This window comes from Anomalospiza imberbis, chromosome Z (genome assembly GCF_031753505.1).
Source record: "Anomalospiza imberbis isolate Cuckoo-Finch-1a 21T00152 chromosome Z, ASM3175350v1, whole genome shotgun sequence".
Lineage (NCBI taxonomy): Eukaryota > Metazoa > Chordata > Aves > Passeriformes > Viduidae > Anomalospiza > Anomalospiza imberbis.
The window spans coordinates 52951261-52971687 of NC_089721.1; the positions used below are offsets into that span (position 1 = coordinate 52951261).

A 20427-nucleotide genomic window follows, 5' to 3' on the forward strand; every position below is an offset into this window, starting at 1 on the left:
TTCTGGAACATAAACCAGGAGAAATGTCAGTCAAAACCTTTTCACCAGTGCCTACTGGTGACTATGCTTTGTGATTTTTTTTTTTTCCCTTCAAAAGTACCTTTTTTTTAATGCATGAAAATAAAGTACTATAGATACCCTACTGTTGTAACTCCAGTTACAGGGTATCCAGCTGGCTTTTTACAGGAGATTTTGGAAATATTGCTAGAAGTGTTTTGCTAAGCTTGACTGCATAGCAGGAACCATGGGGACTGCCCAAACATAATGTATACAGACCACTGTGCTGCCATCACACAACTGTGTATACTGTAAGTCTGTGTGTCAGTCATTCACTCCAGAAACACAAAGAAAGGAGTGGAGAAAGTAGCAACCTAACATTTTCAAAACCCAAATAGCATTTTTAGGAGACTTCTAGGTGAAAGTGATGCTTTTGATCTGGACAAACGTACCTGGCATTGTTATGAGACTCTGAATAAGTAAACAGGACTTTGCCTGTGCTTTTTGCATGCCAGTAGCTTTACGAATAGTCAGTTTAAAAGACCATTGCTATGGGCATTGCATAAATAATTTTATATACATAAATACATATGTATATATATATTATCTACGTGTGTGTGTGTGTGTGTGTGTACCAACTGCTGTTAAATAAAAGCCCTAACAATATTTTTAAAACCCATAGCTTACTCTGAGACTTATTTTCTAGGATAAACTATCTTTTCAATTAATCACTTCAGAAATCGAAGCTGTTTATGGCCTTTAAATGACTATACATATACAGCATACTGTTAGATTAATATTGGTTTTTTTCCCCCTCCATTGCAAGCAAAGTTTAGACAGTTAGCTTTCATACTTAGAAATAATTATTAAGCTTCGATTTAGTTTCTTAAAAGTTCATAATTAGGTCTTTTGATTGTGATTTTTTTTTGGTTGTTAGGACAAAGTAATCAAGTAACTATGTGCAGAAATTAACATTATTAGATTAGATTATGTTTTGTAGTAGTAAAGCTTGTTTGAAGTGCATGAAAAAAAGTGAAATTACAGGAAGAACAAACTAATATAGCAAAACTAGGTGCATTCACTGTGCATCTGAGAGGAGGAGGGGGGAAAAAAAGAGAGTTTTCACTCATTTTGGCCTAAAATGTGTTCAGGTTTCCAGGATTCTGACATCAGAACCCAGATAACGCTGGCTAGAACCATAGGGCTTTACAATAAAAGCTAAAATATTGACCATATGATGGCAAAAAGTCTTTATTTTGCGGTTAACTTATTCTCTTCTAGCTACTCTCTGATGAAGTTGGTGGTGCTGTGGAGGATGATCTCCTTCTTCTTGACAAAGATCGTGATCGTTCAGCACTGTAGGCAACATGCTTATCGTAATTTTGTATCTGAGCCTCGAGGAATTCCCTCTGTTGCTGGCTGATTGTCTGGCTAATCAGTCCAGGAAGCGCTTGAATGCTACCAATTAAAGTTTCCAGTTTAGTTTCCAGAGTAACAATTCTCTTCTCAAAATCTTCACTTCTTTCATTTAAGTCAGAAATCATGTCATACATGATGTTTTGAGTCTGAAAGTAGAAGGATGTAAGTAAGGTTTAGAGAGACCTCACAAGTATTGTAACAAGAACAACTCTACAAGGGTTTGTAAAACAGGATATGAGTATTATAATATCTAGTTTTGTGAAATAATTTTCCCTGTAGATTAAATTACAGTAGACTAAATTTTCTATTAGATTTCTTGAGCAGAAACATAATGCCTTTTAGTAGCACTTTAGATGTCAAAGTTGAAACCAAGTAAAGACCAGACCCTTGTTGGAAATTTGGATGCTTGGGAATGTACCAGGCTAAGCTTTTTGAACAGTCAGTGTAAGCCACCAGGGGACTGAAGGCTCCACTGATGTGCTCCATCCTTAAGTGCTCTTGATTCTGGTTTTAAATACTTTCATTCTTCTAAGCAGAGCACAAATGTTGTTCACTGGCCTGCTCCTTAAACTGAGTAGATTTTCTTGAATTGGCAGTAAGAGGAGTTGAGTGGATTGTTTTTGAAAAGTAGTGCAAGGAGTCAAAACTCAATCGTATAATTTTCTACTTTTGCACTCTCCAATCTATCCGGCCTCTATAAAACACTGCTGGAATACAGCAAATACATAGTGTACTTTAAAATGACACAATGGTCAGTAAAAATGTAATCTGAAATGTATTGTTCCATAGAGACTTGGTTAAAAAATAATGGCTGAATGTCTGCCTCTTATAGACTGAGGCTTCAGATTGTTTAAACTACAGTCAAAACTGGATGTAATTCAGCAGAAAAATCAGTTGAAATTTATGAACAATCCAGAGGAAAGGCAAATTAACTGAATGACTGCCTGAAGTGCAAACCACTTCAGTATCAGGTGTGTTATAACCTATTGCTCTGCCTCCTGTTTTAGGATGCTAGCATAACACTTGAAAGTGAAGTAGTCTGCACAAAATAGTATATTAAAAGTCCTTATTAGCTGCCAAAAGCATTAGTCCAAATTGTATTTTCACCTGAAGTTGTCAAGTGGTTCTGTAAAGCAAGAGGGGAATGAACACTTAAGAGTTTAATCTTTGCTTTGATGTATTTGAAATTGAGAGGATTTTGAGGTAAATGAAGAGGTGCACAAGAAACCCTTAGGAAAAGCCCACTAATGCTTCTAATGTAGCCTCAAATTAAGCTCACAGTAACTGTTAAATATTAAGGTTTAATGAGAAATCCAAAATGCTATCAGCTCAGACCTCTAGCTTTCTAGTTTATAATAACTAAATATTTATAAAAAATACTAGCAACAACAAACAAGCAGCTCGCAATTGAATAGCCTCTTTTACTTCAATTCAAATGGTTTAAAAAAGATTTTAAAAGCCTTATGATATATTATCAAAACAGGCAGCTATTATTCATTATAAAAACTTAAATAAATGCAGATCTGAATTTACTTGTCCAAAGTTACTGCTGCATAAGACAACAGGAACAGGAATCCAGAACCTCTATCTCCAGTCTAGAGGCTATTTACTATGGTTTATCATGGCACAGTCACTATCACCACATGGCAAATCTTCTTACTTCACAGCACTACACCACTACAGCCTGCTCACAGTTCAGCATTTACCATGACCTCTGCAGTCAGCTCAGGAGCTCTCAGGATCAGCCTCTCAATTGTGAAGTCTTTTTCAAATGTACAAAAAAAAAAAAAAAATGGCACATTCAAACTTTCATCAGGGTTCTTTTTCAGGATGTAGGTGCTACCACAAAACACACACAAATTTTCATTTGCTACATATAACACCTTGTTAACAATATTTGCCCATATAATGCATAACATTTTCACTTAAAAACTGTTCATTTTGAAAGGATGAATGTCGAAACAACAGTAACTGCCTACTAACCTTTGCCAGGTCCACCAAAGTGTTGGCTTGATCATTCAGTTTCCTTTGTTCCATTTTTACACTTCTTAATCTAAAAAGTGGAATTTTAAGTCAAATTCTTTTCTTTGTATGAGGTCATACTAGGATTTCTAGAGAGCATGCACAAAACTTACAAGAGCAAAGAACTGCACGGACAATGCCTTGACTACTTTGTGTAGAGTCAGAATCTTTCATGTGCCTGCTACAATGAGAAGCATGCTTCTTCAACACCGCAAAAAAGGAAAGAGCAAGGAAATGTGATGTCCTTGAGAATACCATTTGCCATGGTCAAAGTTGAATTCAAAAAAGAAGATAACAATTTATCCAGACTACATGAAAGAAAGCCAAAACATTCCTCAAAGCCTCAGTATCGTGACAAGTAGATATAGGAAGAAACATAGAACAACGTTTTTTTCTCATTATTGTTGTAGTAATCAAGAATCTTCCCATGCCTACATGACTAGATACAGGTATTAGCCCTGTTCTGTCGGAAATGGATTGGGTTAGCAGGTGTTGGAACCTGATGAACATACAGTGATAAGTGAGTTTCTCCTTACTTTAAACAGAACTTCCATCAGACCAGCAGCTAAATAACCAACATGCTTGCCAATACATTTGGTTTTTTTCAGATAATTTATGAATCTAAATATGATTACATTTTAAATTTACATCATTCTTTTTCAAAGCACTATTTAAACTACAGCATTGAAAAACTATGAAAGAAGCAGCAAGGGTACATTTTCTTCTTTGATACGTACCTATCTGCATTATTGTTGGTTATGCACATTTTTGGCAAGATACATGATCCTTCTTATACATTCTCTGATATGAACCCCATGTTTTCCAGATTGCTTACTAGAGGAGTGGTTTTTAGATTTGATTTTCACATCGACACAATTTCTCCCTTAAGTATTATTCATTTGTTCAACATCTCATAATAGACCCATACCTGGACTTTCAATGACTTTTCTGGGTGTTCCAGAGCAAGAAATAGGGTTTTGCAAAACCAGCATATCAATTTATAAACAATGTGTGATAAGATACCACTTCAGTCTACTAGTCTGCCAAGGGCCAACCAAAATAACAATTTGGTTAGCTGTTAAATGGAAGTAAGTTTGGCAGCATTTTGTGACACGTGGGTTGTTAATGCATTCTCTGCCCATTTTTCAGTGATGGTATTACCCAGAAAGCTAGTTTAAAGAAAACCTTGAAGGTAGTCCAAACCCAGGAAGTTTCTTTCATGTCTTTGGTTTACAAGCAATTCCTTTCATATTTAGGCTAACCGGTATGAGAAAGTAAGTTGTGGAGAGTGAAATATAATTTAAAAATATCTTTAAAATATAAACGGAAATAACTCTGTTAAGGTAGAAATGAACTGATCACATAAAACTGGCATTCCAGGAGCTAGTAACTGGAATGCCATATGCTCTTCTTCCCCTGGAAGCTTCTTTCAGAGCACAACATAGAAGCAAACAGTAGGAGTGGTGTTTTCAGAGGCTACAAGGTGGAGTTTTTCTAAAGCAAAAAAATATATAGGAGTCTCCGAGGTACAGAATTACATCATCACAGTGTCAGAACAGAATTATTCAAAGGAAATTATTTCACTGGAGAATGAAAACCCCAGTGTTTTGGTGACCATTCTCTCAAATTATTTGCAGAATATGTGCTTTCTGCTTTTCTTAAGATTCATTGACTCATCTGTTTGACAATCAGTATTTTAATTTTAAAATTCCAAGAAGTGCATTATTATTGTAGCACTACAAGTACCAGTTGACACTAACATGATAATTCTTCATAGTAACCAACCCAACACCTACCACAAGCTGTAAGAATGTAAGGATATGGCAAGTCTTTAGCTGCAGCAGCCGGATTTAAAGAAAACCAACAGACTTTCTTAGTATAATCCATTAAGATAAAATTTTGATTTTATGAACTTCACTTATCACAGAAAAAGATCATGATTCTGGATCGCATTTCCATGGCAGCAATCAGACCACTGAAGATCACAAATAAAAACTCTATTTTTTGCATGCAGACAGTGGTAAATTCTGCAGGTTTAGAAAGGAACAGCTTATACAACTTACTTCCGAGCTCTATTTTCATTTTGTTGAAAAAAAGACAAAACAAAAGAAAACAAAGTGTAAAATATACTAAAACAACCAAATGAGCACAGGGGGCTCGATTCAGCAGAAGGAAAGTCCTAGGGAGTTGCTACTTTTGATCAGTAGTTGCCTGAGGAGGAGTCTGACTCGCATTCATGATGAAGGAATCTGCAGTATCTTCAAGCCTTCCCATTAACTATCATCTGTAGATTTTCTTATCTATATATACAATATCTACATATACAATACATAACACACCTTTTTATGGTTTTACCTTCATCTTATCTAATGTGCATGAGAAGCAGAACACCTAGACCAGCTGAACAAATTTCAGAGCTGTGACCATGACTGTTATCATGATCTAGACTGGTTTCTTTTATGAAATTGGTCCTGAAATGCCACTCTTTTTATTTTGTCTCCAGTGAAATGGTTGGAAGGTAAAGGAGGGGGATCAAACAAAACCTAAGACTCTGGAAAGATGGAAAATGTAAGCCACTTGAGCAAAAGTGCAAAGATGCAAAGGGATGAAAAATTAATTTGCATCCATCTAATCAGCTACATGAAGAAAGCAAACTGCTAGTGCAATATTTTCATTCACGGTGCATTCTTCAGCATATTGAAAAAATTATCTTTTGTTTGTTTTCCTGAATACAAAAGTTTTGGAGCTTTAGTGCGAAGTGGTAAAAAATAGAGAGAAATTATTAAGATAGTTGCACAATCTAGCTGTCACACCTAGGAAAAAATTACTGATGCCACCTTCTTCCCTCCACCTGATATACTTAATTTTAAGGGAGTTGCAGAACACACTTTATATCCTGAAAAGTTCTACTGAGTTTGAATGATAAAAAAAGCTGGAGATCGAGCCTGCTGTGCTTTTTAGATTCTTTTCTGAACATATGTGCTCATACACACACAGACATACAAACACACACACACACACACATAAAATAAATAGTAAAGTTAAAATGTTAAGGAACAACCTTTGCAATCAAGGATTAAAGTCCAGCAAGGATGCACATGACATGCTATCCTCTTCCCAGAACCCCTGCCACTCCCCTCCACCTCCCAATGCTTTAAGCTAAGCAGGATGGACAAACTACTATATAAAAATATACTTTGTATACATTATAATTTTATACTTTGTAAAAATATACTTTGTACTTATACTTTCATATTCACATAAAAATGCCTCAACTTCTGTTGTCGGTTTATTCCTCAAAGTATCTCCACAATGACACAGTAACATTTAAACCTGCAAGTTTGCTAAATGTAATACAGTAATCAAGGTTTACAGAGTACTTCATAGCTTAAGCTTAGCCACCTACTGTTCTAAAACTATGAAAGAGAGAATGATTGTTAGTCTAAATTTACTAATAGGAAATGAGTAAACCTGGCCTTTGCTTACAGTCTTTCCTGTAAGATGCTACATAGATGTTCTTTTCATCATGGATGCTTCCCTCACATCTCTTCACTGGTTGTCTCAGGCACAGGCCTACACTCAAAAGTTATGAAACCATCAGTTTGAAATTAAACTTATCTACTTCAACCCTGTAACTCATGAGAACTATCTTCATAGGCTATACAAATGGCTGCCTCAGGCTGAATAGGGATAACAAATAGAACAGACAAACATTGACTGACCATTCCTCAAAAGAATTCTGGTTCCTGAGGACAAAAGGTTCCTGAGTTTTTTTCCCTCTCATGTAGTTCAGGAATAGTAACCATTGTGCAATTCTGCTCATTTGGATATGCTTTATGACAAATACATACTGCAAATTTTAGCTAAATACTTGTAGTTTGGCAATATCACAGCACAGCTTAATCCTACCACCAGTTTTAGGTCTCAGGCTTGTTTTCAGACTCTCAAGTAGAGGGGAAGCACTCATTTGAATAATGCCAGAGGTGCTCAATGGTCTCACCTACTGGCATACAGTCCCATTTTCTAGAACAGATAGCAGGGGTTGTAGCTGACATACCAACATTTGATCTTATGCACTGAGAATATACCGTGGAGAGAGGCAACTAAGTGCTGGTGGGCCAATAAATGATACTTGATTAATATTCTTTTCATCAAACACTACATACATACTCTCTTCTATCACATCACATCACTCTGATTTTAAAATATTAAAACATCTACTATAAAGAATTTTTTTTTAAATTTCCTTCTCTCTATTGTAGTTCGCATCTTTCTACCTGGAAGAAAATGCATAAAAACAAAGGATGGTCTCAGTGGCATAGAACAAAAAAACTTTTGATAAGTCAAGAAGCATGGGAAACGTCCAAAAAACATTGACCAGTTTATATGGACATAAATTGCCAGTGTACCTTTTTATTTTATTGTAAACAGATAATACAGTAAATGGCTATCTTTGTCTTACTCTGAAAGAAAATAAACCTCCAGAACAATCTTCTGTGAAGGGAAAGGAATGGTGAGGGGAGAGGAGAAAGGGGTCAGGATGGGACTAAGAGTGACTGAGAGATAAGGAAACTAACAGAGAAAACACCTTGGGAGGAAAAAGAAAGCAAAATAGTACTTACTGATGAATAGCTTGCAAGAATTTGCGTTGATGTTTCCTTACTTTTGCATGGTCTATTTTTTTAACCAGCTTTGTGTTTTTATAAATTAACCATGTTTCCCTGAGTACATTGGCCGCTGCATTTTTCACCTGTTTAATAAAAGGAAAAAAAAAAAAAAAACAGGCTGACAAAAGTAGTATAATCTTATGTTTTCACTTTTCTGTTATTAACTCTTCCTAAAGCTTTTGCAATGCTGTCTTAACTGTGGGAAGTGGGTACCTCAGGAAGCTGCAGCACTGAGGGAAGAAAGCAACAACTGGATTAAGGGGACTGCTGAGCAGTTTCCTTTTCATATAGATGTGATGTTCAGATCAAACATTTTTGCATCCAGGAATAATTTTCCCTCTTCAAAGAGTTGGAACTGTTTGGTGTTTATGGCAATATAAATTACAAGGAGAAAATACTAATGCATTATCTGTATGTTTAATTAAGTGTATTCAATAGGACCATAACATTTCTCTCTTTCTTGTTCTATGGTTATCACTTCTTAATTCTCTTAGCAATTTAATGGTCTTTAAAAATTCCAGAGCTGTTTGAGCACTCACTTTGTCTCTTTTTTTTTTTTTTTTTTGGGTGGCATTTAGTTTTTATACTTGTTTCTTTTTTAACATTCTCCAAGAAGATGAACAAATATGTTGTCAATTAATGTGGGCAGAATTCTATTTTAAAAGTGCTTTGACTTTTTTTTTTAATTTGGCTTTCCATAAAATGTTAAGAGTACCTACTATTATTAGTTCTCTTATTAGGCCCTCCAAAATTTTCAAGAATGCTTAAAAAATACAAATAATTTGAATGCAATGTTGATTAATGGCTGAATGACTAGGTTACTTGGAAATAAAAATTGTCCTAATTATTCACCTTTATTTTCTCTCCCTCCAGCTTTACATCATGCCAGTAACTGCAGTGTCAGAGCTAAGTCAACAGCTTAGACATTGCAGGAATGTCATGCAATAGCTTGGCCCAGCAACAGGCCCCCCTACCTTGCACCTCTAAGTGTTGGAGAACCTTCTCCTATCTTCACTGAAAGCACAACCATGGTTTAGAGACCTCCTCACAATCCCTAAGTAGCCCTTGCACTTCCACAAGGTATGGCTACCATCAGGTTGTGAGGAAAGCTCCCAGCATCAGCATGATTTGTGATCTGATGTGCATCTCAGATTTGTTTGCTCGGCTCACTTTTCACGTGCTTTGAGTTTCACAAGCTAAAGCTCTGAAAGCATCACCTGGATGAAGTATTAGACTGATATTTATATAAAGAATAGATGAACAAAATAAACTTCAAAATGCATAAATAAATAAAGACAAGACTCAAAATCTGGCCAATCTCTGAGACACATTTTGGGCTCAGCTGTCAGATAACACTAGAAAAAGAACTGTGTTAGGAAGAGACAAATTGTTTTCTGTGGTCTATTATCAACAACACCTTAACTGACTGCAGTAGGAATGTAAATCAACAAGCTCAGAAAGATACCTTGTCAGACACCCTTTATACCTATATAAGAACTGTCTTCCCAATCATCCTTAGTCTTTCCCTGGTGTGACTCCTTAGAGGAGATACAGGCTGTTAGTCGTGAGCAGCACAGAAATGAGAGTTAGCACAGCCAGAGCAGCGCTCTGAGAAACACAGCATGTGGAGATAGGACAGGGCTCTCTGCAGCACAAGACCCGTGGCAGTGCAGTGCTGCAGTGCTGCATGGAGCTGTGCTGGGGCAGCCACCCTCCTCCTTGTCTGGAGCAGAACTACTGTCTCCATCTTGAGCATTGACGTCCCTCTGCACCCACCAGTAAGGAAAAACTCTGCTGAGCTCTGCTGAGTTGTGATTATTGTGACCTTTGTCTCCATACTGGCTCTTCTCAGTAATCAAGACTGAACGAGTTGAGTGGACTGTACAGCTACTACTCATTTTCTTGTTCCCTCATCACTGACCTGTTTTATTTCAGCAAAGAATTTGTATTGCCTTGTTTGCTGCAAATCTTTCATTTAAAATATTTCTATAAATACCAACAATTCTTATTTTGTGAAAAATAGTCTCTTCTAAAAATAATATGTACAAATATCTTTCAGAGTACTTCAGTACTGTGTACCACTAAATAAACCATGCGTTGTGTACAAAAAGCAGTTGGAAAGACTGCCTCACTGTTGCTGTTCATATGTTGTCAACACATGAAAACATATGCTGTTTTCTTAAGAACATTTCTCATAGCTTGAAATTTTTGTTTTTATCTGTCATTTCACCTATTTTAGCTATAAAAAATAAATATATTTTCATATACCGTACAAAAACTTTTGGTTTAACACAATAGTTTACTTTTACAGCACTTAACTGCTAATTAACTAATTAACATCAAATACCTTCCAGATACAAGGGCCCTCTATACAATATTCTATACAAATACTTAAAATTTGCTGACAACTTGCAGTTGCCCTCAATTTAAAGAAAAACTCAAGGCATCCAATTTCTAATCTTTCAAAACAATACCCATGATAAAGTTCAGCAAGGATACCAATCAGGAGACTAGTTAAAAACAAATGCAGAAATAAATTAATACACAGTATTCCTTTTCAGCTGTGAATATAAAGTATGACTTACTCTTTTAGTTAGCTGGGTGTCCATCATGAAATTATGCACATGTTTTTCAGCTTTGGTAAGTTCTAACTTCCTTGCCACCACAGCTACCACCAGTGCAGTGCACCCAGCACCCTGAAAACAATAAAACAAACCCCCAAGATGTTACTACTGCATTTTGCAGAGTTTTTAGAGGAAGTTTCTCCTTTCCTGTAGAAGTGTGGCAGGCACCAGGTGATTCATCCCAGGTAAATACAGTGAACATGCTACAGCTGTTTCATTTCAGAGTACTATAACAAGTTAGTATTTACAGGCTGGTAAATTATTAAGGCACCAAAATAGTGAGCAGAATCACTTGAAAGTTCTGGGGTTTTTTTTTGTTTTGTTTTTTTTTTTTTTTTTTTTTGTTTGTTTGTTTGTTTTTTTGTTTTGTTTTTTTCCTGCAGGGGGTGAAAATTTGAACATATCCCATTTCTAATGCATAAACAAAGGGGGTGATAAAAACAACTTTTTAAACCCAGTAACAGAGTACCCTGCTCTTAAAAATTTTCTCAAGGTTACAACAACTGTTAAAGAGGAAATAAGATTAGATTAGTATTTAGCACACACACACAAAAAAAACAAAAGTTTCTTAGGATTTTCTGCAGGGCCTAAAAATAATAGTAAGATTAGTATTTAATCACTTTAGTATATTTTCATGCTGTTCTGAATCCTTCAGTGATCTTTTCCTATATTATTTCTGCTTATCTCATTACCATATAAAATAGAACATATACACAGGACCATATCTTCAAAACTTGGACAGAGAAAATACTAATTTTCTAATTTGTGCTGTGTATATGTATGCACATGCATGTATACACATGGACATGCATGTGCACAACAGGCAAATTCCAGAAGGTGCCTGTCTCTTTGGAATGACAGTGGCTTTATCAGCATCACAAATTCAAACGCTTCTTTATGGGGCAGGTGAAACAGAAAGGACGCTAAAATGAGCCAGGTAATAAACAGTGTCAATTTTATACATCGAGAGGTTATCATTTACACTATTTGTAAATTCTGCTGCCTTAATATTTTGTTTTAATAAACAAATTTTTACAGCTTCTTTTTTAAAAAAAGTATAAATATCTCATTAAATATACGAGGCTACATTTAACTGGCAGGTTCATTCCAATCTATCTCTTGTTTACTTCTGTCAGTTACTCTTCAATATAAAGCAATCTCTCATTGCTTCTCACTGAAGCTTAGCACATTTTGATTCACAGAGCTTTCTTCCAGTCATTCTGTATTTCTCCCATAAATTTATTTTCTATTCCCCACATCTATAACTGCCTTACCCTCTCCAGAAAATCCAGAAGAAATCTCAGAATTTAGCTTTCAAAATACAAAATCCATTAATAAAAACACAGAGAGTGCAAAATAAATTAACTCATTGGAAACCCCTTTTCCACATAGAGTCCTTAAAAAACTGGATTTGTCTCTCCATTTACTTACTGAGGCATACAATGAATTCTGTGAAAACCTTCAATTAATAATTTCTCTATTTCCCTAGTAGATTATTCAAAAAAAATCCATCCAATTCTCCTCTCATTTTCTCCAATTAATTCTCATCTTTCATCTTCAACAGCTCTCAGCATTCCTTCAAATGAGTCCATCATAATTTTGCTGCATTTCCTGCTTCTTTCCTGTCCTCAATACTAAGCCTTTTTCTCTACCTCTCTGTTGTCCAGTCTTGTGACGATAGACGTCACAAGAATTTACTTGAAGTTTTGCTCTCTCCTTGAGTCAAAATGGTGCGAAAAGTTCTTCTGCTTCTCTAGACCCCGTTAACAGTATAAAAGAAAGAATACAGCCCATACAACTTAAGGCTAAACACTCCAAAAGCCCACTGAGCCTCCACTGAGAAGAGGACAAGGCAATAGATGCTCTAACACATCCTACCTCTCGAGAAAACAGACAGTGCTCTTTAGGTCTTCTTCCTGTCGAGGGAAATGCTAATATGCAGAAGACTTCTCTGTAGGCAAATAAATTAATAAATTACCCCATATAATAGCAAGGAAATTAAGGAAAAGGAGACATCTTTTGATTCAGTATATCAGGAAAACCAGGGCCAGATATTGATTTAATGACATAACTGGAGTTCTGCCTGCTCACACCAAGAAAGCTAGAATGGAAATGAGCTTATTAATACAGACCCCACTGGCAAAAACCACCTGTTTAAGCCAATTTACTGGGGCAGAGAAATACTAGATGGTTCTTTCCCAATCCCCCTCAAAAAGGCTAGAGGAGTGGTGGCAGGCAAAAGAGCTTAGTTTGAGGCAAAATCATTCCAGCCTTTGTGATTGAGTCCCATGCTTTTCAATGTGGCACAGCAGCTGTAAGGGCCAAATGCTGCCAAAAATAGGAGTTTTATGTCTCACATAAAACATACCGCCTGCAGTGTCACCATACTGTCACTGGTGAGCAATGACAACCACCTCCACGGTGTATGTGCACTGCTATCTTCCTCATCTCCAGAACAGCTTATTGTGATGGCAAGGTATTCAGTTTAAACCCCTTGGTTTTGTGGTATATGATGGAATCTCAGGACATGAACATGAGTTCTTCTAGTGTTTCTCCAGAAGTAGGAAGTATTATACTACCTGCATGTTTACATTTCACAGTACTGTGAAGGAAAAATAATCACTCATAGCAGCTTACAACAATGACTAAAATTCCACTTAAACTACAAGATGCTGATTAATGTTACACCAATCTGCAGTATTACATGGCTCCCCTAAAGAGCTCAGCATCTTTAAAAATATTAATAAAGTGATAATTATTCAAAATTGCAGAAATTGAATGGAGGAAATACAGTTACTTTAAAAAATGGTAGCATTGTGTGCATGATACTTGCCACGTTTTTTGAATATGCTGGATTCGTAGGAAAATCAGTAGGTCAGCTTATATGCCCAGTTTGTTGTATCAGTACTATGCAATGCATCAGCTACTTATTTATTAAAATTACTCAAACTAAATAAAAGCACAATAATTATTTCATCTGCAGGACAGATTTTCTAGGGAATAAAATTCTACAAAGTCTTATATTTGATTACTGCATTAATTTTCAACATCATTATTTTTATCCAGTTTTGAAGCAAATAATAAAATAAATCATTGCTTCAAGCTCTTGTTCAGGAGAATTATATGTAAAATGAAGAAAATTAAAAAGGCAGGACCATATATATTTTCAGGTATCAAAGCATTAATCAATTCTATGTGGAGTTCACACTCCTTAATCAGCTGCCTGACCATCTCCTGCATTACAGAATTATTACAGTTTATTTTGGCTTGGTAAGCAGCCTGATTTTAAGGGCACCTAGGACAGAAATTATTACAACATGTGCAGTGTAAGCAAATTGATCAAGCCAAGGCTAAGGTTTGACTACATTGTTCATCTGCTCCTACTTAGTGGAAACAGGTAAAAACAGAATTAACCATTCATTAATTTGATGGTGTTCAAGTACTCTGTGATCAAGTATTTGCCAGCAACCACCCATTTTAAAAGCTGATTCTGATACCTGAACTCTTCTGTTTTCCAGAAAGCATGTACAAACTGAATGAAATTATCCACTAAAACATGAGAAGCTCTTAAAGATCACAGATTGAAGAACAGGAAAGATTAGGACACCCGCTGATGAGCCGAGTAATGCCTACTTCCTGTTTGCAAGGATCAGAAGATGAAGCACATGAATTTCATCTTGAACACACAATATTTCTTGCTTGATATGAAGTGTAGCATATTTGTCTACAATAAAAGCAAGAAGTCTGAAAATAAACATATTCACAATCTTCCAGCTGAGTAAAAAAACTCTGGACTTTACAGTGGCATCAGATCTCTGATGGTGATGAAGAATTTGCATTTATGAGCAGTACAACCTTTAGCATACGGTTCACAACCATTTACACAGGACAGAACTTGCCTTGATTGTCAATCTATTTAGCTGTTGTCCTTTATGAAAACAATTTGATGTGACTGCAAGCAACTCGAAGACATTCTTTGTGTCTTTAATTCTTAATATACTATTCCTGTTAAGGACAAAGAATGACACCTGAAGTTCAAATGCTCATGCAGGTTGCAAGTCTGTGAAAGCCATTCTCCTTTCTAGCCCTCTTTGATGCCTAGAATACAAACTGAGTTTCCCTGATAGAAATGTAAGTGGAAGTGTATGTTGGCATTTTACTCATATATGGTTAGGCAGTTTTTAAACGCTAGCAGGATAATAATTTTCTTTGTTACATGAGCCTAAATGATGACTGACACTTTAAAAAAATGAATGGAAGGATGGATTAAATTGAGGGGGATAAAATAATGTCATCAGACATTAATGTCAAGCCCATGCTATTTGACAAGGAAAAGAGAAGAAAGATGAAATTAATTGTATTTTAAGTTATACTTCAAATTTAGCAACTGAACATGACATGAATTTAGCTTAAACATGACCCTGAGAAAAAAGCATGACTATTACTTGGTGTTGTTTTTCACTTTACTTTCAGGCATCATAAATTACAACTTTCCATATTTTCCGCACAGTCTCTCTCTTGGCACTTTCTTCTGAATTCTTGCAAGTCTCCTTTCAACTGCTTTATCAAAGCAAACTATGTCTTAGACACATCCGAGATTGCTGCAATGGTTATTTTCTTTGCCTGTGATTCTTACAATGTTATTCTGCTCTGTGTTGATGTAGTCTCTTCTCTGTGGCATTTTATACAGAGCATTTGCCCTCAGTTGCAGTATTTTATGACTCCTCATGGATTTCAGCTCTAGCAAGATCTTTCAGACAAGATTCTTTGCATCACCTATTTACTTAGTAAAAGCTCCCTAGAGACATATAAATCTAATATATAGTTTTCTTTAAAAACTTTCCCCTTCTTTGTTTAGGATTTTACTTACTATAAAGCCTAGCAAAACCAGTGAAGGTACATCAGATTTTGGTATGCCAAGATCACTTTTACCAATCCTACATAATTCCTCATTGTTTCTCATTCTATTTGCTCTATGGAAATGCTATACTCATCAGTAATTTGGACCATGTATTTCTATTCTCTTTATATAGTACTGGTATCAATAGGATCAGGTCTGTATTACCCAGTTATAGCATATACATCATACTAGACCTGAATTTCCCTTTTTCTTCCTTGCCAAAGTTACTCATTAATATACTTACTACATGCCAGCTGACTACATGCCATGCTTTTTGTCCAATCACAATCCTCTATCCTCTTCACTTTTGCAATCCACACTGAGCTTTCTGCTGATATGAGCAGAATCACCATATCAAAGCTGACTAACTAAAAGTTACTACAGGGGATTTTACATTACAGTAAACCACATCTGACACAGACATGGCAGCTGGAGGGAAAAGCTGGTGTTTCCCACAGCACACAACGAAAATGTGGGTATGGAATCTGGATTAAGACCATGTCTTTACTACCTCTCACAAGTGCTAAGACTGAAGGTTCACACTGCTACAAGACAGTGATTGCAAAACTGCAGGGTTCAGACTTCATGTGCAGTCTAGCATGCACATCTAACATTCTTGTCAAGGCTCAGTTTTACTGACAGCCAGAGAAGTGCTTTCAACTCTTCAACCAAGGGTTTATCTAAGGCAAATAAATCTTAGCACTGGCTGCATTTTCAGTTAGAACTGAAAGCAGCATTTGGTCAGTAGAGAAACCCTGTAGTGCTCTAAGTAAATGCCTCAGGCATTGTCACTTGGTACTTTTTTCATAAGGTTTTGAAATACCTTTACAAGACTATTGAGTCACTCCTGCAACAACCTGGAAGGTGCTGTTGGTGAGAAGGGAAGCAACACTGTGTATCACTGTCTCTGTTGAAAGTCACCTGGCATCTTTGATTGATACTGGACTGGAAGTGAAGTGCAATCTTAAGTCGTGTAGGTGTCACAAAAATGTCCTGCTATACTTGCCTGTAGCTGAAAGAAGGCAGTTGCCACATTTCTTGCTCACTTCTCTTGGGATCCACTGAGGGAGAGAGAAGGTGCACTTTGCAGACATATGGTTTTGGTGGGAAATTTAGCTCTGCACCAGAAAAGGCACAACATTCCTCCTGCTGCTCTGCATAAAATGAAAATCCTGTAAGAATTTAAACAGGCATTTTGTTCATTTGGCTCTCTCAAAGGTGGACATACATGACCACCAAGGAAGGGGGGAAAAAAATTTAAAATGTTGCTTGAAGTAAAAAAAAACCTCTCCAAAACAATACAGACAGAGGCTAGGGAAATGATGCTGTATAATTGTGGGTTTCCATTTGTCACTGTTTACTGGGAGAGATGCAGAACCTTGCAAGACTGATTTTACTACTTATTTTATAATGAGTAATAGGACAACAACTATGCTATCTTGCCAAAGGGTGATCTAAAAAACCTTTGCATTATTTATACTTTCATGTATTCAGTATTTGCCTGGCTACTATTGTCTTCAATGGAGTTTGTTTGCATCACATCTAGAATTTTATTGCAACATTTAAATTTCTGATCTATATAAGAGTAGATGAGCAGGTTTGTTTACCTCTAACTAGTCCATAAGGTTTTTAGCAATGTTGTGAAAATAAAAACTATGAAGACCATTAAAATGATGTATATATATAAATGTGAAATTGATTTAATGATGTCACACATCGAATGGGTAGCCATAAGTGAAGGTGAAGTAAACTTCTTGAGAAATGAAAGCTGGGTACTAGGAGAGACATGTGGGACAGCATAGGACATAATGATTTATAACATGAAGACAGCATTTCTTCTACAGAGGAACCTATAAATGACTGTAGTTTTAATGAATGTAGTGTTAATGACTGCAGGCTGTCAGAGAACCCTGACAATTGAATATGCCCTGATGACTGGGCTTCTGGTAAACCTTCAGTGGTCATAATAGCTAAAACACCCCTGGACAGTTCATCCCAAAATGCATAAAAAACTTTTTGCTGAGCAAGGGTTGATTTCCTTAAATGACCAGGCTTAACAGCCTATAAGGCTGATGGGAAACATCACTTTAATAATTCAGGATGAAACCTACTAGTTATGTTCTTGTTCTTTACCAGTGTTGTAAATACAAAAGTTTCAAGAGAATATGTGTAAAAGTATATGAAAACTGTTGTATTAAATCTAAGGTTATTGCAAATGAAATAATATTTTCTCAGATAATATAAGTTACACTGCAACAGTCATCAGCTCTAGTCATACCTATGTAAACCACGATAGCATGAGACAACTGCTTCTCATTCCAGCCAGGAACTAATTGCCTTTTAATTTGCTGAAATGCATCCATAACTAGATCTTAGTGAGAAAAAATTCCTGTGTCCTCTTGACACTTCAGAGACTTCCCTGCTCTACTGGTACAAACTAAAGACCTTCTGGAAAAGTTTTTTTCCCTTAATTTTTCTAGTTTTGAAAGATGGTGAAACCTTTCAAGAGGTGTTGTTTACTCAAATGGAGTAGAATCTTTGTCATTGTCTCACCTTTCAGATTAATTCCCTCTTAACCACTACTTCAGGGATCATGTTTTAAAGCCTCTCAACTTGATTTTGATAATTTATGATTCATTACTTCAGCTAGAAATTTCATTCCAACAAGGCACAGACATAAAATAATCCCAAACTACCTTTATTCCCTACAAAAGTTACCATTTTTGCAATTTGTTGTGTTGGAACAACAATAGTAGAGGAGCTGACAAATTTCTCAGCAGCCCAACTTTTAATAGCTTTACCCCTAAGAATGCAGGCATCATTAACTGTCTTCTCCATATAAAATTTCTGCTCAATACATTGTCTTCTTAGGTTGTACTGTGATAGAAGGAACAAATACAGTCTGTTCTAAATCCTGATGTCACTTATATTTCTTACTAAATTATCAGAATCTACCGAATTATATTCTAACATATATCTGAGACATGGACCCAAGATGCTATCAATTCACACTAAAAGCTTTTCATATTTTCTGTACTCTCCGAGAAGTAAAAACTGAGCAGTGTTCTAGATGTTTGAGATATCTTCTTATCCACAGAACAATGCACCACAGTGCTTTAACTTGAATTGATCATACCTTTTCAGCTTTTAGAGTGTAATTCAAAATACATTTCAGTATTTTTTTAAATCATTATGTTTCTCTGACACACTACACAATTAAACAATGTGAACAGAAGTTTTCATAAGATCACACATTTTAGGCATTATTATGCACAATAATTTATGACCCTTTTGTACATTACCCATGAAGTTCTATAAAATAATTTCCATATTTTACCTTATTTAACTTACATAAGTTTACATTATTTTTCTCTTTTTCAGGACTCATCGCAGAAGACATGCAGACAATGTTAACTGTGCAGTTAGAATCTACTTGTTTTTCACCTCTTTTTTCTTACAATCTAGCAACTATTAAATTTCAAAAATAACACAGTTCAGATTTTGCTACCAACAAAAAATAAGACAGTTAGAAACTGCTACTCTATGTGCCATGTTGCTATTTTAGACAGTTCTCTGTATTTTTGGTAAGACCAGGCAGTCCACAATTACCATTTGCACAAACATCACAATTAAGCCTTAGATGAAGAGTTCTCTGCTCTTATAGCAGAAACACCTCATCCTCATCACTTTTTTCATGGTTCATAGCAAAGAAACTGTGAAATAAATGCAGACTTCCAAAGGACATTAAAACCTTCAGCATGTGAAGATTTAAAATGAGATCTTATTAATTTTTGATTCACCATTTGGAACTAATAAAAACTATTATCCCTAAATCCAGATTGTACACACTGACTTCATTGCATCTACTGTAATATGACTACTTCATCTACATGAGTGATCTTCAAATACTGTAGCTAAAAGATGCCACTTAAAATTTTTGCAAGGAAAACTTGAATCTTGTCCACAGCTATTGTATACACTTAAGAAACTTTCATTATTTATTTGTTTTTTATCCAGGCCTAATAATCTCTTTGAAGTTCATTTCAACAAGAGAAGTAAAATTTTCACATTAACAAAGCAGACACTTGAAATAACATCAATTTCATTTAAAGCAAAATTCATCAAGCTATACCCAACCAACTGCATCTTGTGACAGGACAATTGCAATTCATCCATTTTATTTGTAGCAACATAGGTTTGGCCCACATATCTGCTTCTAACTGTTGGTGAGTGGCTTTGCAGGAAGATTCTGCATCATAAATTTTGCATCATACAATAAATGCACCACCTCACCACATAATGCTGGATCTAAAAGAAAAAAAAATCTTAAAATTGTGACAGGTATTTGCAGTCAGAAGAATTGATTGTCATAGTTTTATCTTGTGTAACTGCAGAAGCTTACAAGGGTCTGCAAAAGTTATTCATCTCACAATCCATAATTATTCATCTTTCCATATCTTCTCACACTCCTCCTTATGAATTCTACTGACCTTCTTTAAATTATTGCTAACTTCATTAATCTTCTTATAAAGCAGGGAAAATTTTGCAAACCACTCCAAGGCCCTAGATGCAAAAAGCCATTAAGAAAGTTGAAGTACTGCCTACACAAGCAGTTCCACTAAGAAACCATACAAGGAAGGCGTTCTACCTGTAGCTGAGATCACCTCGCTGATGGCATCTGAGAGATCTGCCTGGGTGGGCACTGACAACCAGGCATGGCAGCTTCAGTAGGCATAAAACACATGCAAATACAGCACACCGACAAGCTGCATGGCATGGCAAAGATGCCATAGGTCTC

General features: G+C 35.9%; 1 protein-coding gene across 5 annotated transcripts in view; it reads right to left on the minus strand.

Annotated features, from left to right (window-relative positions):
- Positions 1–1232: 1232 nt before the first annotated feature.
- The window catches only part of KCNN2 (potassium calcium-activated channel subfamily N member 2), a 68778-nt gene continuing 49583 nt past the window's right edge, over positions 1233–20427 (minus strand). For 4 of the 5 annotated variants that reach the window (XM_068175958.1, XM_068175959.1, XM_068175960.1 and 1 more), the window contains 4 exons: positions 10691–10801; positions 8061–8188; positions 3400–3469; positions 1233–1562 (listed from right to left, as the gene is read on the minus strand). In XM_068175958.1, the coding sequence (XP_068032059.1) occupies positions 1275–1562; positions 3400–3469; positions 8061–8188; positions 10691–10801 (597 nt within the window). In that variant the 3' untranslated portion in view covers positions 1233–1274. Of the gene's footprint in view, positions 1563–2782; positions 3179–3399; positions 3470–8060; positions 8189–10690; positions 10802–20427 lie in introns of those variants that run through there. The other variant, XM_068175961.1, reaches the window with a different exon arrangement.